Source organism: Oreochromis niloticus, linkage group LG1 (assembly GCF_001858045.2).
Source record: "Oreochromis niloticus isolate F11D_XX linkage group LG1, O_niloticus_UMD_NMBU, whole genome shotgun sequence".
NCBI classification, from domain to species: domain Eukaryota; kingdom Metazoa; phylum Chordata; class Actinopteri; order Cichliformes; family Cichlidae; genus Oreochromis; species Oreochromis niloticus.
Genome location: NC_031965.2, coordinates 35,610,331 through 35,627,616, shown reverse-complemented (window position 1 = coordinate 35,627,616; position 17,286 = coordinate 35,610,331). Strand labels below are relative to the sequence as shown.

The 17,286-nt window shown below is 38.4% G+C and overlaps 2 protein-coding genes and 1 long non-coding RNA gene across 3 annotated transcripts; 1 reads left to right on the top strand and 2 right to left on the bottom strand.

Annotated features, from left to right (window-relative positions):
• Nucleotides 1-582: 582 nt before the first annotated feature.
• syap1 (synapse associated protein 1) lies at nt 583-6,305 on the bottom strand. The gene is made up of 9 exons (XM_003437577.5): nt 5,992-6,305; nt 5,628-5,746; nt 4,273-4,339; nt 3,583-3,656; nt 3,307-3,446; nt 3,006-3,157; nt 1,558-1,607; nt 1,296-1,452; nt 583-1,190 (listed from the first exon to the last, which is right to left on the bottom strand). Exons 1-9 carry the CDS (start codon nt 6,191-6,193, stop codon nt 1,060-1,062), a joined length of 1,092 nt encoding a protein of 363 aa, XP_003437625.1. The 5' UTR covers nt 6,194-6,305; the 3' UTR covers nt 583-1,059.
• A 120-nt stretch (nt 6,306-6,425) lies between these two features.
• Nucleotides 6,426-10,897, top strand: phospho2 (phosphatase, orphan 2). Its single transcript, XM_003437716.4, has 4 exons — nt 6,426-6,665; nt 7,180-7,257; nt 7,512-7,606; nt 7,688-10,897. Exons 2-4 carry the CDS (start codon nt 7,187-7,189, stop codon nt 8,251-8,253), a joined length of 732 nt encoding a protein of 243 aa, XP_003437764.1. The 5' UTR covers nt 6,426-6,665; nt 7,180-7,186; the 3' UTR covers nt 8,254-10,897.
• A 3,002-nt stretch (nt 10,898-13,899) lies between these two features.
• On the bottom strand, nt 13,900-16,208 carry LOC102075800 (uncharacterized). Its single transcript, XR_265677.3, has 3 exons — nt 16,054-16,208; nt 14,989-15,066; nt 13,900-14,162 (listed from the first exon to the last, which is right to left on the bottom strand). It is a non-coding gene; the product is annotated as an uncharacterized LOC102075800 (long non-coding RNA).
• Between the last annotated feature and the right edge of the window lie 1,078 nt (nt 16,209-17,286).

Sequence of the window (17,286 nt, the reverse complement as noted above, 5' to 3'; positions counted from 1 at the left end):
CTGTCTTTTTCTGTTGAAGCCTTATAGTTGTTTTCTTAGTTGAAGCGGCCAATTCTATTTATATATTTAATTATTATATTAATTATAATAAAGATTTATTTTGTGTTAAACACCGCTGCCTGGCGTCCTTTTCATTTCAACCCGGATCCAACTGTTACTGTCCCCCACCCTCTTCGCCTAGCCTTCATGTGGGGACGTAACAGAATCCATTACCTGACACTGAAAACTGTCACCAGTGCTCGATCTGGGCGAGGAGGCACTAAATCCTCACTGAAAGTCACCAAACATGCCTCCGACTGTGCAGACAGTCACAAAACATAAAAATTAAAAAAAAAATAGTAACGTCATAAATATTTTAAGGTAGAATAACATTGTGTAGCATGCTAGAGCTGATTTAAAAGATTTGTAGCATAGTTTAAAAGTTGCTAAAAGAAGGTTTTCAATGAGCTTTCCTTGACTTTGTGTCCACCTTGAACCTGAGGCATAATTATCCATAACAGACACATTTTTTATTAAAGGCTAACATATAAAACAGAATGAAACGCACAGGCAGATATAATTAGAGAGAAATGCACCCGGCAGTTTAGTGTTACAATCTTCTTTATTTACATACATGTTACTTTACATTTGACTTCTCTGTACTAAGATTATAGCAAGACATATACACGACTGTCCAACCCACCAGGAAACAGCAGTGAAAACAAAGATTAAAAAACAAACAAACAAACAAAAGATAATAAAGACCATTTCCCTCCATTATAAAATTCATAGTACTTGTACTGGAGTATCATCTAATGATATTTCTCATCAAAAAGACAGCTGATTGGGAGAACCAAATAGAGAAAACTCATTTAGGAGGGAGCAATGAACTCACTAATATGCCAGAAAATGACTGCTGCCTCAAGCAGAGTTGACACATTCTTGCTATAATTGGATCTACGACACTTCATCAGATACGAGATAGAAATGGGAGTTGTGTAAAGTTCCTCCCCTCGTGCATCACTGGTCACGATTCATTAATTTCAGCCCAGATAAGTGACTGTAAACACATCAAACACACTAGCTGTCATCAGACTGGAGCATCTTCTCGATCTCTTGATCCCACTGGTCATCTTTGTTGTCCGACTCAGTCACCACCTCATACTCCTGAAGTTCTTGCTGCAGCTCCTTTTCCCAATCTGCTGATTCATCTGGATATAAAAGGGAGGAAGTATTATAAGCAAAGCCATTCTCTTACAGAACAAGAAATACGTCGAGCTTAAAAAAAAAAGCATAGGAACTCTTCCAAAGCCAACCATCAGGAGAAGGAGGACTGTCCTTCTTGTCCAGCACCAGCTGCTCCATCTCTTTCCTCAGGTCCTCCTGGTTTATGGCCGTTGAGTCAAAAGCATCGCTAACAAACTCAGACACTCCCGGACTTGTTGAAATCTCCTCCTCTTCTTCATGTGTTGGCTAGGAGGAAAACAGGCAGCAGAGAAAGAGGAAAGCGACTCTTGATTTTTTTTCTTAACTTCTTGAAAGGTGGTTGGGAAAGTTCAACGTGTGTAGTGCTTTTACCTTCTGTATGTCACTGATGGAAACTGGTGGCGTTTTTGGTCTGACATTGTCTACAAAGAAATAACACATTGTTATTACAATGGACTTACTCTTTAACCTCTGACCTTTGGACGGTGTCTGAGGTCATTTATCAAAATCTGACCACAAACCTTCTTATAATCGCTTTTACCATGGATGCCGCCTGATCCATTTAGATAGCTCTATAACACTACATAATATGACTTCTTTACCGTTGAGTCCTTAAATAAAATATCTAATTTGTTTCCCAGTTCACCCAAGCAGAAAATACAAAACAAATTATGTTTTTCATGTTTATGTTGAATAATTAAAAAAGACAGATTTCTTTCCCTAAATAAAATAATTGAATCACATATTCAGATATTGTGTTGGAAGTCCACAGGTGCTACACAGAGATTCCCAAACAGCACTAACACAGTACTTAGCTCAATTTTGTACATTGTAGCAAAGTGTTGTGATGTGGGGGTAGTGTTAAAAATATGTGGAACAACTGGTAATGTGGGCTGCTCTTTATGTTTCCACCAGTGTTGATCCTTAAGCTTAGAGAGAAAACCTACATTACATGACATACTTCTTCCTGGTGATCATTTTTTTCCTGGTTCCTTTAGCTTATCAACCAATCAGCATTCTATCTACATAAACCATCACTATTGGGCAACTTGTTCTTGGCTTTTTGGACAACTACCCTCAGCGCCTCTGAAAGCCTTTGTGTTTGCTGAATTCTTACAATCTCTCTCTCTCTCTCTGCAGCCAATGAGCTACTCAAACAGACAAGGACAATAAATTCCACATCAGTCTTTACAAACACTGTATGTGCCCATTTAAATGAGGGAGGAAAAGAGTTTTCAGCGATGCATTAAGAGGATTGGGTTTTTCCATTTCCTTCATTATGACTTCACATCAAACAGACACCTTCCTTTTATTCCGAATGCTGTTACCAGAGTATCAATAAAGCCCAAGAAAAGAACACATGGCAGCAATTTCTGCCATCGATTCCAGTGTGTCAAAGAACAATTTAAAGTAGTGCTGTTTGGATATAAAGCTCTCTGTGGCTCTAGACCACAAAAGATCTGAGCGAGTAATCTTTAGTCCTCTTGAATTCTCAGACCATCTGGCAGAGGGAAGCCAACGTTTCCTAGAGAGCAAAATAAATATAGCTTTCAGCTCCTTTCACAGTTTCTGCTTTTACATTTTAAACTGATACCTTTGTAACTTTAAGAGAGCTGTACCGCTTTCTTTCTTACATGGTGTTTAGATGCCTGCAGGACTGTGAAGGTCTTTGACTGTATAAACCACTTTTATAAAGACACTACATTTAATTTTTCCACTGTTGAATTGAGGTTGTAAATCTGCCCTGCCTTCCTGCAGCTGGGATACCACAAAGTTTGCTTGGTGGTCTCTACCTCTCTTGCAGAGCTAAAAATTCAGACCTGTTAGGACGACGTCTTCAGGTGAAACACTGGCCCCTTTGTCCACACTATCCTTCCGCTGCTGCTGGGCTGCCAGGGCTGTGAGCTGAGCCGACTGCTTGATCAGAGACACCCGGTAGAAATAGTTCCGCCAAAACATCTCCTCCTTCACACTGTCAAACACAAACATGTCACCATCCATTTTTAAATATCAGTTTTAGATTGACTCTGCTATAAATGGAGGCAAAAACAGGTACATTTGCATAGACACACACTTAAATACACATAAACACACACACATAAATGTTTCAAGAGCACTGACTGTTTAGGAACCAGGTCAAAGCGCATGCGGTTGAGGAGCTCATCTTCTTCCAGCATGACTGCAGCTAAAGGATACATCTGCTCCATGTCGAAATGGAACTGAACACCAGCGGGAGGGTCGCGGAGGAAGTTCCTCTTGTCCTAGAATCAGCAACCAAATAGCTCAGTTTCTACTCAAAGCATGATTTATAAATTTAAATAAGTAAGACAGCAGCCACAAAAATAGCTACCCATTCATACATTCATACTGCATATTGTGCATGATGCCTTTTCTTACAGCGGACAGAGCGAGAATTTGTTGCTGGATTGTTTCCTCTTCATTGTAGCCGACCCATGGTGGCACTGCTGCTTCTACACAAACATGCGTGCACACACACACACACACACACACACACACACACACACACACACACACACACAGTCATGTACCATCAGTCATCAGTTCCAATCCTTATCTCTCAGATGCACACATGTACACACCTGGTTCTCTGTAAATAGAAGCTGCTTGGCCAGTATGTGACATATGCTGATAAAATCATGATATCATCATTTCTGCTGCCCCTCACAGGTGCAATGTAAAGCTGAAGATTACACAGTTTATCCCAGTCAGGTCTCACAAGACTCCCATTTTAAACCAAGTGTATCACTTTCAAAGTGCAAGTTACACTTTCAGAAATTAATAGCTGAACTTTTTGATTGATATGTTTATTTTCATAGTGGTTCAATAATTGCCTTTGGAAAACGTTATGACTACACTTCATTCACCTTGTAGCACCAGTTTAATTCTTCATTGCTCAGATTCAATAAAATTGTGGAAATATCGTGCAGCGATGTGATTTCATGATAGCATCACACAGCAGATGTTGCAGATTTGTCACTGTAATCCCAAAGGTGTTTTATCAGATTAAGATTTGGTGACTGTAGAGGTCATTACTAAATAACATTCATGCTTTAAAGTCTGGTTTACCTGATTTCTTGGCCTTCTTCTCCTGGACAAATTTCTCTTGCTCTTTTTGGAAGTCTCCTAAAAACGTCTAGAAACACGCACGCATGCACGCGCGCGCACACACGCACGCACGCACACACACACACACACACACACACACACACACACACACACACACATAAATAGATTGGAAAAGTGGATACATAAATAGAAAGTGTTAACAAAGCAAAAAGTACTGAAAAAGTCATGATAAAATCCAGGATTTTACTTGCATATAAAAAAATCTGGCAACTTTGTTACAAATTTTAGACTTCAACATTTTTAGACTTAAAAATACTTTGAAAACCTTTTTTTTGGTAATGTTTAATCTACTCAAGCTATTTTTATTGATCAAAAATTGCCAAAAAATAACAAGAAACAACAAGAGAATGTGTAGCCTATTTACAGGACAGTATGTTTATGTGGATAATAAAGCCCTGAAGTCCAGAGGCATAACTACTTAATAATACTACAATATCCAGGTAACTTCAGGGTTAACCCCTGGGTTTTCTGTACTATAAAGGTGGTTCACGTCTTACTTGGGGTAAATCGCCATCCGGAGCAAGTTAAGATCCAGACTAGAGATCAACAGATATGAACTCACTGCCTACTGATTAATCAATTCTCCAGAAAATAGTGTCACTATTCTTGGAAGATCCCTCAAACTTCTGTGCACAAACAGGAGGGTGTAAAGTTTTCTTTTATAGCGTCTATAGCATCTTTGTTTCCCTAATAAGCCTAGGTAATAAATAACATAGATTTCTAGACACAACTTTATTCTATTATTTTTTAATAAACAATTTTACAACAACTTTATTGTTCTACAAGTATTAATATCTGATCCTAAAATAGGACACCTACACTGTACTTGCTGAACTCCTATCAAATTTGTATGTAGACTAAGCCTATATTTGAATAAAAAAACAACAACTTTACTCTCAAACCTTTAAACAGCACTGAGTTTGCAGCTGAGAAAATCCAAAATCCAAATGTTGGGAGCAGGTTATGTTCACAGTTTGTCAGAACACAGAACACATATAAAGAATACCTGTTCAATCAATCAAGTTAATTTTACTTTGACCTGCAACAAACCAAAGTGATTTCAATGTCTTCTTTATTAGACTAATAAATCTTTAACATTTAAATTGATCTAGTTTAAGTTTCAGAGTTCTAGGAGAAACCCTGGGTTAAATTAGCGAACTGATAACCAGCTTTGTGTGCCAGTTAGGGTAAGCGAATACAGAAAACTGACCTATGAACTCACAAATGCACATATGAACCCCAAGCCATTTTTAAAATATGCAAAACCAGTCAAAAAGAATTTGAGAGCAAAATACCTTGTCTATGATGCCATCAATTTTTCCTTCTTCCACTGTCTTCTTGATGGTCTGGGCAGTCTCCACCATTGACTCAGAAATTTTCTTGGTGGCATTAGAAGCAAAACTGAAGATGTAACCTTCAAATACAGAAAGAGTCCGTTAATAAAATCATTACCACTGCAATAAAAGATACATATATGAGGGAACAGATACTCCTGAAGTCACATTGCTCTTGCTCGGGGTGAAGAACAAACAAAAAAGATGAACAGGAAAGCCTTCAGGGTCAACACAGATAGAAAGACTTACGTCACGCTGAGTAACTTTGAGCACATAGCTTAGAATTAATTAAGAGTTAATTATCCAGAAATTAGCTGTTCCTCACCGCCCAGTCCAGTGGACTGTTCCGAGTTTTCCTGCTCCGCCTCTGGTGTTCCATCTCGGTCAGCTGGCTGCTGTTTGTTTACCTCGGTTTGTGCTTCTACCACCTTCTCTTCCTGCTCCACGTTCAGCTTTTCCTGGTCAACCGACGTCTTCGTGACGGTCGGGCCCTCCAGACCCAACCACGTCCCTAAACCTTTTAACATGCTGGTGGAAAAACACCGATCGATTAGATTAAAGATACGGAAAAACAATCTGCACGGACTCTCCTGACTATACAACCAGGAAACCAGGAAATAAACTGACGTTTTCTTCTTCTGCGTTCTCGTATGTGCAGTTGTGGGATACTGCCACCCGGAGGCCAAATATGGGAAGTGTGGTTTGATGGGTTGTTGTTAGTGCTATGGTGGAATATATTAATAAAACAAAGAGTATTTATCAGTCAAAACTATCACAAAAGTGTTGCACGTTGAAAGATCTACACCTTTACTAAAGTAGAAAGATGGTATGTCTTATAAATTATGTGCTCATTGTGGGCAGTAGAGGAACTACTACGTTTTAACGCAACATCCAAAAGAAGCTGCAGGTGGCGGTAATGAGCTGAGATTTGTTCCACTTTTTGCGGCAAAGCAAGATAAGGAGAAGGAAGACCGGTGAATTCGTGACGGACTCGTACCGGTAATTTTGCAGTTGCTCACCATTTTACATTATTATTATGTATTTTATGTGTATTTATCTTGGGTATAGTTTACTACAGTTTATTACAGAAAGCTATGTAATCCCAGTCGCTTGTCTTCAGCACGTTAGGAACCGTTGTAACGGACTGACTAGCTCTACCCGTGGGATGTATACTTGTAAGGGGACGAGTTTACACGTACTGCCTTTAAAAAACAAGGCATTTAAAAGTTGGTTAGTTTTAACGTAGTCTTGATGGAGAAAAGAATAATAAATGTTGTTAAATAAATGTTATTTGAGATGTCAAGTAACAATCGGCTTTAATGGGAAGGGTGATTCTTAAGAAGCGAAACTGTGGGCTCAGTTACTTGTGTTTTGAGCTGATAAGACGTAAATAGGCCGCTTGAAAACAGTATCCGTTATCAAACGAAATAATAGAAGGGTGGAGCTTAAAAATAACTATTATCTTGCTTAATTTATTTTAAAAAGTTAGTTTTTGTGCTATTTTGCTTTTAAGGTGAAAAATGAAAATTCTGATGGTGTTTGATTTTGACCACACCGTGGTCGATGCCAACAGTGACACTTGGGTGGTCAGGTAGGTCAAGAAAGTTTTACTACAGCTGTTCAGATAGCATATATGACTTTTCCCAAGTTTCTTGCCATCTGTATGTATTATCTTGACAAAGATTTTCCTATTCTTTGAGCATAATATCAGTTCCTCATGTCTGTGGCACTGCTCCCGCTACTACTCTGTAATTACTGTTTTATACCAGGACCTCAATACACCATTAGAGAAACACTATGGCTGATTTATCCTGATTTATCTTCTTTATTTATTCCTTCTGTCAGGTGTCTTCCTGATAAGACACTTCCTGGCTCTGTGGAGAATTCGTACAGAAAAGGCTACTGGACTGAGTACATGGGCAGGGTGATGAACTACATAGGTGAGAGTCTGTCATGCTGTTTGTTTTTGTTTTACTACTTCCTGAAATCTGCCCTCAACATTTTTTAATCTATGCCCGCAGGAGAGCAGAAGGTGAGCCCAGACAGGGTTCGCAGTGTGATGGAGACTATCCCCTTTACAGCTGGAATGACTGACTTGCTGACATTTATAGCAGAGAATAAAAGTGTCATTGACTGCATAGTCATCTCTGATTCCAACACCTTGTTTATAGAATGGATTCTTCATGCTGCAGGACTCCAGGCAGCTGTTGACAAGGTTTTTACCAACCCAGCTAAGCTCAATGAGTTGGGCCACATTGAGGTGCAGTGCTATCATTCTCACGACTGCAATCGATGCCCTGTCAACCTCTGCAAGAAAAAAGTCCTGGAGCTTTACCTTTCTGAGCAATCTGATGCTGGCGTGGAGTATGAGCAAATCTTTTATGCGGGGGATGGGGGGAATGATCTCTGCCCTACTTCCCGTCTGAGAGGCCGCGATGTTGTAATGCCAAGAAAGGGATACACTCTGGAGAAGCTGCTAGCCAAACTGGAAGGTCAGGAGGGCAACTTTCCTCTAAGAGCTAAAAACATTGCCTGGAGCAGTGGCACTGACATTCTCCGGGAGCTGAAAGCAAGCATGCAGTCGTAGCCGTGGCACATGAAATATTACAAATATTGAGCCTGCACTGCAGGATGCATTATGCTGCCCGTATTCTTTTTTTTCATATTATAATTCAAAATTTAAAAAAACAATTTCCGAAATGTTTAACTTATTTAAAATGACAGCATTTGCACACGTAAACCAGTCTTTTAAAAAGGGTAATTTGTCTGCAGGGAAATTTACCTTTATCTTTTATCTTTGTGATCTTTACAATTTTTCTCATTTTCTATGGTGATTGAAACTAGAGGCGCCTGAAATCACTAACAATACGTAGGGAGTTCATCACAAGGGCAGCTTTTACATGTGCAGTGTATGTTGGACACTAGGTAAGAATTCAGTTAAGATTATATTTAGTATAGTATTCAAGATCTCAGTTGTTGGGACTGATCCAAGAAGCAGAGATGAACCAGCAAGTTAACTGGATCTGATAAAGTAGAAGTCAGGGAAATTTCTGAGCAGATTTGAGACATGGATTAATTTTAGTCCCAGACTACAAGAAAAATTAAAAGATGTCTCCATTGAAACGTTTCTGGACTAGGGTTTCTTGAAAGGTTCAAGTTAAGGGCATTTTATTAAACTGAAAACCTTAAATCAATCTACTTTATGCAGTCTGCACTATATCTAGCCACAGTACTGTGTCAAAATATTAAACCACCCCTTATTTCTTCAATTTTGGCAGAAAGATAGAAAATAGGTACAGCAGTTTATTGAAACATGTGGAAACATGCGTGGAAATTAAGTATATATAAGAAAAACAGCATTTTTCTACAGTTATAAAGATAAAAAGTCAATATTCGGTATGACCTTTACTTTTCAAAATTATTATTAAATTAATATTAATTTATTTTATTTTTTATTTTCCCCAAACCACGAAAGAGCGTCCTGTTTTACACACTGACTGTTGTAGTGTTTTTTCTAAAAGCACTTTGGAAATCAGCTCACTGGTACTAAAATACAAATTTATGCCTGTCAAACTTTGTCATCTTTGGTGTTTTTACTGAAGCAAACTTTGTGTTTTTGTGGCAGGCTGCTAATAATAATGTGCCAAAAGAAAAACAAACGTAAATTCATTCTTTGCTAAATCATCTGTTATCTGTAGATACACCACTGGTTGCTCATCTCTTGAGTTAGGTGTTTTTTTTATTGCTTGAATGATTGATAGGTCAGTGTGAAGTAGCAGAACTAACAAAAATGTTCCTCTGAAAATGGTCAGGTACAGGGACTGAACTAAGTGAAAAAGCAGTGTCCAAGGAAAAGCTTTGGAAGATCTTTAGAAAGCCTGGAGAACTATTACTGAACACTACATTATCAAATGAAAATGAAGTCTGACTCCTTGGAAGCAAAATATAAAGAAATGAGGGGTGGCTCAATACCTTTGCACAAGTCTGTTTGTTGTTTGTATTGAACTAACAATAAAAAAAAATCTCATGTTTTGTGGGTCTAAACACACGCTAACTCAATTTCCCAACCTTGAATTAAGCCTGGTGATTAAACTCTTTACTCAGTGGAGACCTTCACTGATTCTTTTCTTTCTTTTTTAAATTTTATTCATTTTGTGAGGACCAGACTCGGTCTGTGTTTGGGAAACTGGCTGACTGGATATATGTTAATATGTCCAAACCAATGAACAAACAATGGGTTCTGGATATTACATTTAATTACATTTACTTTATAGTTTACAAATGTTAGTTGTCTTTTACACTTTATTATTTTATTATTTTTTCGTTATGAACCTGACAAAAACACTATACAGTTCTTACCTGCTATATTCTGCGTAAGGCATTTTGATTTATGAAAAGAAAAGCACTGGTGTTACTGACGGCGTTGTGATGTATTATATTCAAATGTTCCAGACAGTGTTACAGCATGCACAATACCAGGAACTTGAAACTGCTAAATGGCATTAAGTTGTCTGTTTTAGTGTAAACTGACTAAAAATACATCTGTAAAAGGGACATTATGATGTAACTAATACATACTTTAAATAAGGTGCTTTTGTCAACATTTTGAATGTAACATTTTTACATGAACTTACCTCAGCTGATATCTGGTTAAGAAAGATTTAATACGTTTCAACAGTTTTTCCACAGTTGCAATTCTTTGTTTGGGGTGTTAGAAAATGCAGATGAAGTCATTATTATAACTGGTCCTAAAGGATTGTACTTGTTTAATGTTATTTAGCATTTAATAGAGCTGTGCTGCTCTGTAGTCCTGAATCTTTCTGTTCTCCAGTATTGTCGCTGTGTTTTACAGATCAGGTCTGTTTCTTTTAAGTTGATTTTTGAAAGCAGGTTTGGATTAATGCGACTAGTACATTAAATATAATGTGTCTATTGAATTGCATAAACCTCCATTACCTTATAAGCTACCTGAACAATACTTCCATGTTTGTTTTTATCACGTTAACTCTGAAGTACAAGCAGCTGCATTTAGGATTTTGCTCAGGTTTCTCGTAGCCAGTATGTATTATCTGAATAGACTATTCAGTTTTCTATGTACAACTTCAACAGCCATGCTCATGGAGACATATGCATTGATTGACTTTCTGTTGCCACTGTCACAATCCAGTTTGATAAAATAATATTGTGTGTTCTTAATATGGAATTCCAATAATTAAATCAAATTAATTACCTCTTTGATTCTTTTTTCTCAGGGTTTACTCAAATCCTTCTAGAGGCAAGTCTTACTTCTCACCAGCAGTGATAAAATATTGGGGCCCATTTCTTTAAAGTATTATCTCCAATATATTGCCATACTAATGCAGTGCAAACATTTTCCACTGCAGTAATTAAGATGGTTTTGTAACACTGTAATGGTGAGATTTCATTATATTGTGAGGTATTGCCTTAAATCTTGTTTCACAATGAGCAATTATACTAAAAATATCAAATGTAGTCCAATAGATTTTTGAGGGGTGCCGACTATACAGACTGTCATAAATGGATGAAAACAAGCTTCTCGTCAGAAATATTAAATTAGAATAACAATTAATTTTATTATTTCTATTTAAGATTAATTGTTTTCCCAAAAAAAAAAGTACTTTTATCACTCAGTGACAAATATCATAGCTAGCTTTTAGTCTCTAGACGAAAGAATGAAATTAGCAGATTTTAACGACAATATATATCTCTATATATCTGTATCTATATCTATCTATATAGATATAGATACAGATATATACAAGCTGTACACACAAGCTGTATGTGAGTGGTGTACTCACTTTTGTGAGATCCTGTACAGGTGTTTTTGTGTGTGTGTGTGTGTGTGTGTGTGTGTGTGTGTGTGTGTGTGTGTGTGTGTGTATAGGGCTATTTTTTAATGAAACTCAATCAAACAGTGCAGCGGGATGAAGAGGACACGAAGTCACATACAGGGATGGCTATTTTCAAAATAACAGACCTTGTTCAGACTACATTCCCTACTTTATAAACCATCCTGGTTTGATCTGAAAAAAGAACAAGAACAAAACTGCATCAGAGATCAAACATGTACATCTGATGTGATCCCTGTGTGAAGTATAATCTTCTCGGATGGACTATCCCCCGTCAGCTAATCATTTTATTACTTGTTAAAAAATCATATAATTCAATTAAAATACTCCAAAATTCATCAATACCTGAAACACACAAATACAGTTGTTATTTAGGGAAAAATAACTGTAAAGACCAAAGCCATAAGCTTAGGTAATTTTAAAAACATGATCATTTCATTGCTGGAGGTGGACACCTTAACATGGGCCTCTATGGGGACTGAGTCACTTCTGTTGCCAACCTTGGGTTACAATTAAAGGAACTGTGTTTGGTACTGGCTCACTGGCCTCATTTTTCAGCGCTGGAGGTTGCTGCTTGGGTATTTAGAACTTCATGGTAGAGCTGTATTGGTTTGGTGGAATGATTTACCAAATTTGATTTAGGCTACTGTTGTCAAATTTTGCTTGGAGCCCAGCCTCTGACTTACTGGCCTAGTTTGCACTGCCTCTGTCTATTTCTCTTGCTTGATTCTTCACTAGATTCTCAAAAAAAAGGAAGAAGAAGAAAGAAGAAGGAAAAAAGAAAATTACAACACACTTGCGTATTACATCACACCTGGAAGGGTTTTTTTTTCTCAGTTCTTGATCTGCTGTGCTTTGGATTGTGCCTCAGCGGTACATCCGTACGGATTATAGTGTCTGCCAAATGAATAAATGCAAATGGGCTGTTGTCACCCAGACTTCAATCAGTGGCAACTGAAGGACTGATTTATCATCTCTATCCAGAGAGGCAGTTACATCCTGTGGAGATGCAAAGATATTCCTTCCTAAGACTGAAAACCCCCCCACATATCAGTAGGTTGGCACAAATGCATCACGGTTTGAACATGGATTTAGAGTATGAATCAGGGCCAACAACTCAATTGCACTTGTCTAAGATCTAACCTGGTATTACAGTCCAAGACTCAGCAGGCTTTGTTTACTTTCTGAGTTCACTCTTCAGTAGCAAGAGGCTTTAGATGAGGATTTTTGTGTTAAATGAAGATGCTTAGAAAGAGCCACCTTGAATACTGAAGCTGTCAAACTTGGGTACAAGTATTCTGAATTTGGTTTATTTTCCTTGGAAAGTTTGGCAAAAGATTGTTTGGAAGCAGTCAGTTTCATTCCAACATATGATTTTTGCATCTGTAACTCATTTGCTATGCATAGTAAAGAAAATTGGATGCAAATGGACCTGCTTTCCCATTTTTCCCTCATAGCAATACAACCACCGTAGGTTATCTTGCTTGTTTTAGAGTTGGGAGACCTTTTACACCTTTCAGGATTCCTCTCCTGACACAAACACAAAGTCTCTCCTCCCAGGATCAAAGCAGGGATCATTTGGTTGTTAGAGGAATGTGCAAACTGCTACACAGTGGAGCTGTTAAAGTAACTACCATGCAGTAAAAACAACAATAACAACAAAAAAGAAACCCACAAATAATATAAATGTGTAGAAGTACAGAGGGGGTCCTCTTCACAAAAATGTAATAATGAAATTGGCATTTAGAGGTTAACTTTCATAGGAAGTTCTCAAATGTGTACAAACGTTTTAGTTTGAAAGTAAAGGTATTATTTATTTCTCTCATCCAAGCTGCTGGGGGCAGTCGCGACGCTTGTGTTGGCCTTGGGTGACTCGTGTCTACTCCTCCAGAGTCAACATAACCTCACTGAACGTGAAAAGCTTGCTAAGGGCTGCTGACCTACTGCAGTTTTGAGCAGTGAAAAGGGCCTGTAAGGCCCTCCTGGATGTGGACAAGTGCTTCAACATGCTAGCATTCTCTCAGCTCTATGTGCGCCCTCCCGCTGGTGAAAGAAGCCCACAGGCTGCTAGCAGGCAGGTCAGAGATCAAATCTCTATTCTGCTTTTCTCTCTTTAACATTTTGTCAGGTGCTGAAATTATGTAGCAGATGGATCTTTTGGTTTCAAGGGCAACTGTATCTAAGAAAAGGTGTAAAGTTTCACAGTGGATTTCAACCACCATAATATTACCCACATCCAGGTAGCTGTGTTACCAAATCTAATCACGAAAAACAAATAGAAAAGACAGACTTATCTGGGATTTGTTTAGTATTAAGTGCCTGCTCTTGACTGTATGTGCAAAAAGACAGAACTTCCACATTACTGTTAATTTAACCTTTTTATTAAAATAAATCCATGATTGTCATGCTGTTGCTCCCTGCAGAGTATGGGATGTGCCTGGTGTCTCTGAACAGCAGGTTGCGCATGGTAGGGGGCCAGACCACCCTCACTGAGTGCTTCAACCCAGACACAGAAGAATGGATCCCACTTGTCAGCATGAAGGAGAGAGAGGTAGAGTGCAGGGCGGTGACCATGCTGGGCTGTGTGCAAGTCACAGGGGTTTATTCCTCCACTAAAGGGACCTACCTGCAGAGCATAAAGAAGTATGACCCTCATACACAGATACAGAATATACGAAATTGTTAGAGATGTGCCTGGAGTGTAAATTTGCATGGCTGTATCTGAGTTCATGATGTTACATTATGTGGATGGATCAGACCATACTGAATTGCAAAAAAATGTAAGTTCAATCATTTATGCACTTACATTTCAATTTAAAAATGACAAATATTAATAAATGAGTAAACCTATTTTTCACTGGATTTCTTCTGTATTATCAAGGATGGAAAAGAACAGATCTAGAAAGCACCATGTGTCCGTTGGACATTGGTCATGGTTACAGCAACGTAAAATGATTGAGACCACCAGTGAATATGTATTTCTTTTTTATACAATTTAATTTGCTTAAATGAATATGGCTCATATTTAACATTTAATAATTCATTATGATTTAACATTTAATTATTTCTGAATCTCTACATCAGTCAGTGAATCCCAATCAATTTATTATTTTATCTGTTCTCTGTTTCTCTTTCTCTTTGTCTGTGTATGTGTGTGTGGCTGGGTGGGGCTTGCTAAGGTACACATAGCTCTGTAGAACCTGGCTTAAGTTAAAAGTGCAAAAGGACGCCGTTAAACTGGGGAAGTTTTCATGAAAGGACACCAGAGATTAGGTATGAGCTCCAAAAACACAAGCAGCTCTACAACACTGCTGAGAAAATGCTTTGTGGGCTGATGACACTATATTAACGACTTCAGGCTCTAAAGTGGATGAGCATCAGGATTTGAGGCATGTTTGAAGTGTACAGTTTTTTTAGTGTCTCAAAAAGTGGATGGATTGTGCTTTGTTTACCCGATGATGACCTCTCATGATTCCTTCCATCGAGGCATTTCATGGTCTGTTCTTAAGCTGCTTTCTTTGTTTTCTGACCTGGAAAACTCAAGCACTTGAAATGAACTGGACCTCTTTTTGGTTTATGAAGGCATGTCACCTCTCATCCAAGAGGCTTTTCAGTTCTGATGCACTATCCCAAGTGTTTAACCCTTAGTGAGCTTGTCCCCAGGGAGGTGGTGTTGAGAGTGGTTGACCCACTCTCCAATCATCTGCTCATAGTAACTTACATCATGGGGGTGGGGTAGGGTAATGTCTCACAGTGGATTCACACCTTGGCCTGTGTGACATTAACAACTCACACCTTGATTCACAACTTGACTCATGTGACTGCAAACGTCTTACATGATTACAGGGTGGGTCATTTACTCTCAGGACCACTTCTGAGGGGACAGCTCCAGTTGTGGTTACACACCTGTGACTTTCAATCAGTTTTTACTAGGTAATCGTTAGAATGTGTCTTTATTTTGAACATGTTAAAATAGTATAACAACAACAACAGTAAAAAGGAGACAAACAAATAATATATCAATATAGTGCCAAATAAATATTGTGAACACGGTAAACAATCGGTTTAGTTTGGCAATATCAGTGATAGCATGTTAGCACAGTTAGTATGTTAGCATGCTAATGTGAGCTTTAAGCTAGAAGTATAACACCCTCTAACTTTGTCACATTCTTCTTTTTGAAAGAAATAAAAACTGCAATTTATTCTTTTTTTATTAAAATTTTCAATTCAGAATTACTCATAGTTGTAAAAAGATTGAGTTCAGATTGACTGAATCTGTTTTGAAATGGAATTAGTGTATGTGAAATTGCTAGTGCTGGATATTTATATAAATAAATCTTTTACTATTAAAGTTAAACCATAGAAAGAGGAAGCAACCAAAGTGTGACACATTAATTATACTCAGTGACAGCAAGTATGGCATTGGCTGTAATAAAGCAAATATGCCTTTGTAAATCATGTGAAACCCTATTAAGTATGCGCAAAACTCAGTCTGAACTAACATGACAAATGCTTACCCTTTTCTACCAATTACTCCTACGTCCATGCCCATTGTTCTCTTTGACAATAATGGCCTAGATCTAAATCTCCTTGACCCATTTAATTTCAAGTTCCATGCAGGACTGCATAACTCTGCTCTTTCTTGCAAGTTTGGTGCCCTCTGCAGCATTGTCGCTATGGGTTCAAGTAAGAGTAATGAGCAGAGGCTGCCAGGTGATGGCAGTGTTGTTCTATGTTGAGCAGACTTGAAAAGCGGTAGAGTTTGTGAATACAAATGGCTCTTACACACGCTTTGAGATTTTCTTACATTTTGAGACCAAACTCAGAGGAGCTTTGCTCTTGACAAGCAAGGACATGAACAATCATAAAATCAATGAAAGAGCTGATGGACAAGAGAGTCGTGGTGAATTGCCTTTGGATGTAGCCAGAGTGAGTGATCATCCCTTATCAGGTGTGTGGTGCAGGATAAAGCCTCCTCATTTAAACTGTGTTACTTGCAGAATACGGTTTTCCCACCCTGTGAAAGCCAGAAACCATGCAGAATTTATCAAACCCTCAGAACATTTTGTCAAGTTACCCTTGAGCAAGGCTAATAATCCTCAGCTGTTGTTAATATAGCACACTGCAATGGGGATTGAACCTGTGTTGTTTTATGCTTTCATATTAATGTAACAGTTTCAAATAATTTGGCACTAATATCATCCTATAGTAATAGAAGACAATTAAACTGTGTGATTCTGTAGTTGCATATAGCTGTCAATAGAGGTTGATAGAGGTCAGTGTGACTAACAGGAAAATGAGGAGGGCATTTCTTTTATACACCCAGCATATTCTGCTCCTGTTCCTCCCTCTCACCCAAGTTCTGCTCAAAACCCCGATTCTTGTTGTTTTCGCCCCCTTAAAGCCGATAATGAAATGTATGCACTGGGTGATGCAGGCGATTTATCAGAGCAGATGTGTATCTAGGTGAGTGCCAGACCAAGTCTCTGGAGCACAGCGGCCTGACAGTTCAAACTCCACACCGGCTTTAGTAGGGAAGCTTCGCCTCGCCTCTCACCCAAGCGTTGTCATTGCCAACGTATGTGCCAGCCAGCCTTATTACAATTAATTAGCCGATGCTGAAATGTTCTCACACTTCAGAAGCGATCATGTCTCATCTTGGCCAGCGAAAAGGCTGCTGGTGGGCTGTTGTCATGTTGGCTGGCCTGATAAATCTGGGATGACAATATACTAGCAAATCATGTTTTTTT

What these genes read in the sequence shown, in the direction of transcription:
- syap1 (XM_003437577.5), bottom strand. Translation starts at nt 6,193, where the DNA reads ATGTTAAAAGGTTTAGGGACGTGGTTGGGTCTGGAGGGCCCGACCGTC. An exon ending in AAATTCTCGCTCTGTCCGCT is followed by an intron (nt 3,447 to 3,582) that starts GTAAGAAAAGGC and finishes TGCTGATTCTAG; the next exon opens with GACAAGAGGAACTTCCTCCG. An exon ending in CAGTCCTCCTTCTCCTGATG is followed by an intron (nt 1,191 to 1,295) that starts GTTGGCTTTGGA and finishes TTTTATATCCAG; the next exon opens with ATGAATCAGCAGATTGGGAA.
- phospho2 (XM_003437716.4), top strand. Translation starts at nt 7,187, where the DNA reads ATGAAAATTCTGATGGTGTTTGATTTTGACCACACCGTGGTCGATGCC. An exon ending in AGTGACACTTGGGTGGTCAG is followed by an intron (nt 7,258 to 7,511) that starts GTAGGTCAAGAA and finishes TCCTTCTGTCAG; the next exon opens with GTGTCTTCCTGATAAGACAC. An exon ending in CAGGGTGATGAACTACATAG is followed by an intron (nt 7,607 to 7,687) that starts GTGAGAGTCTGT and finishes CTATGCCCGCAG; the next exon opens with GAGAGCAGAAGGTGAGCCCA.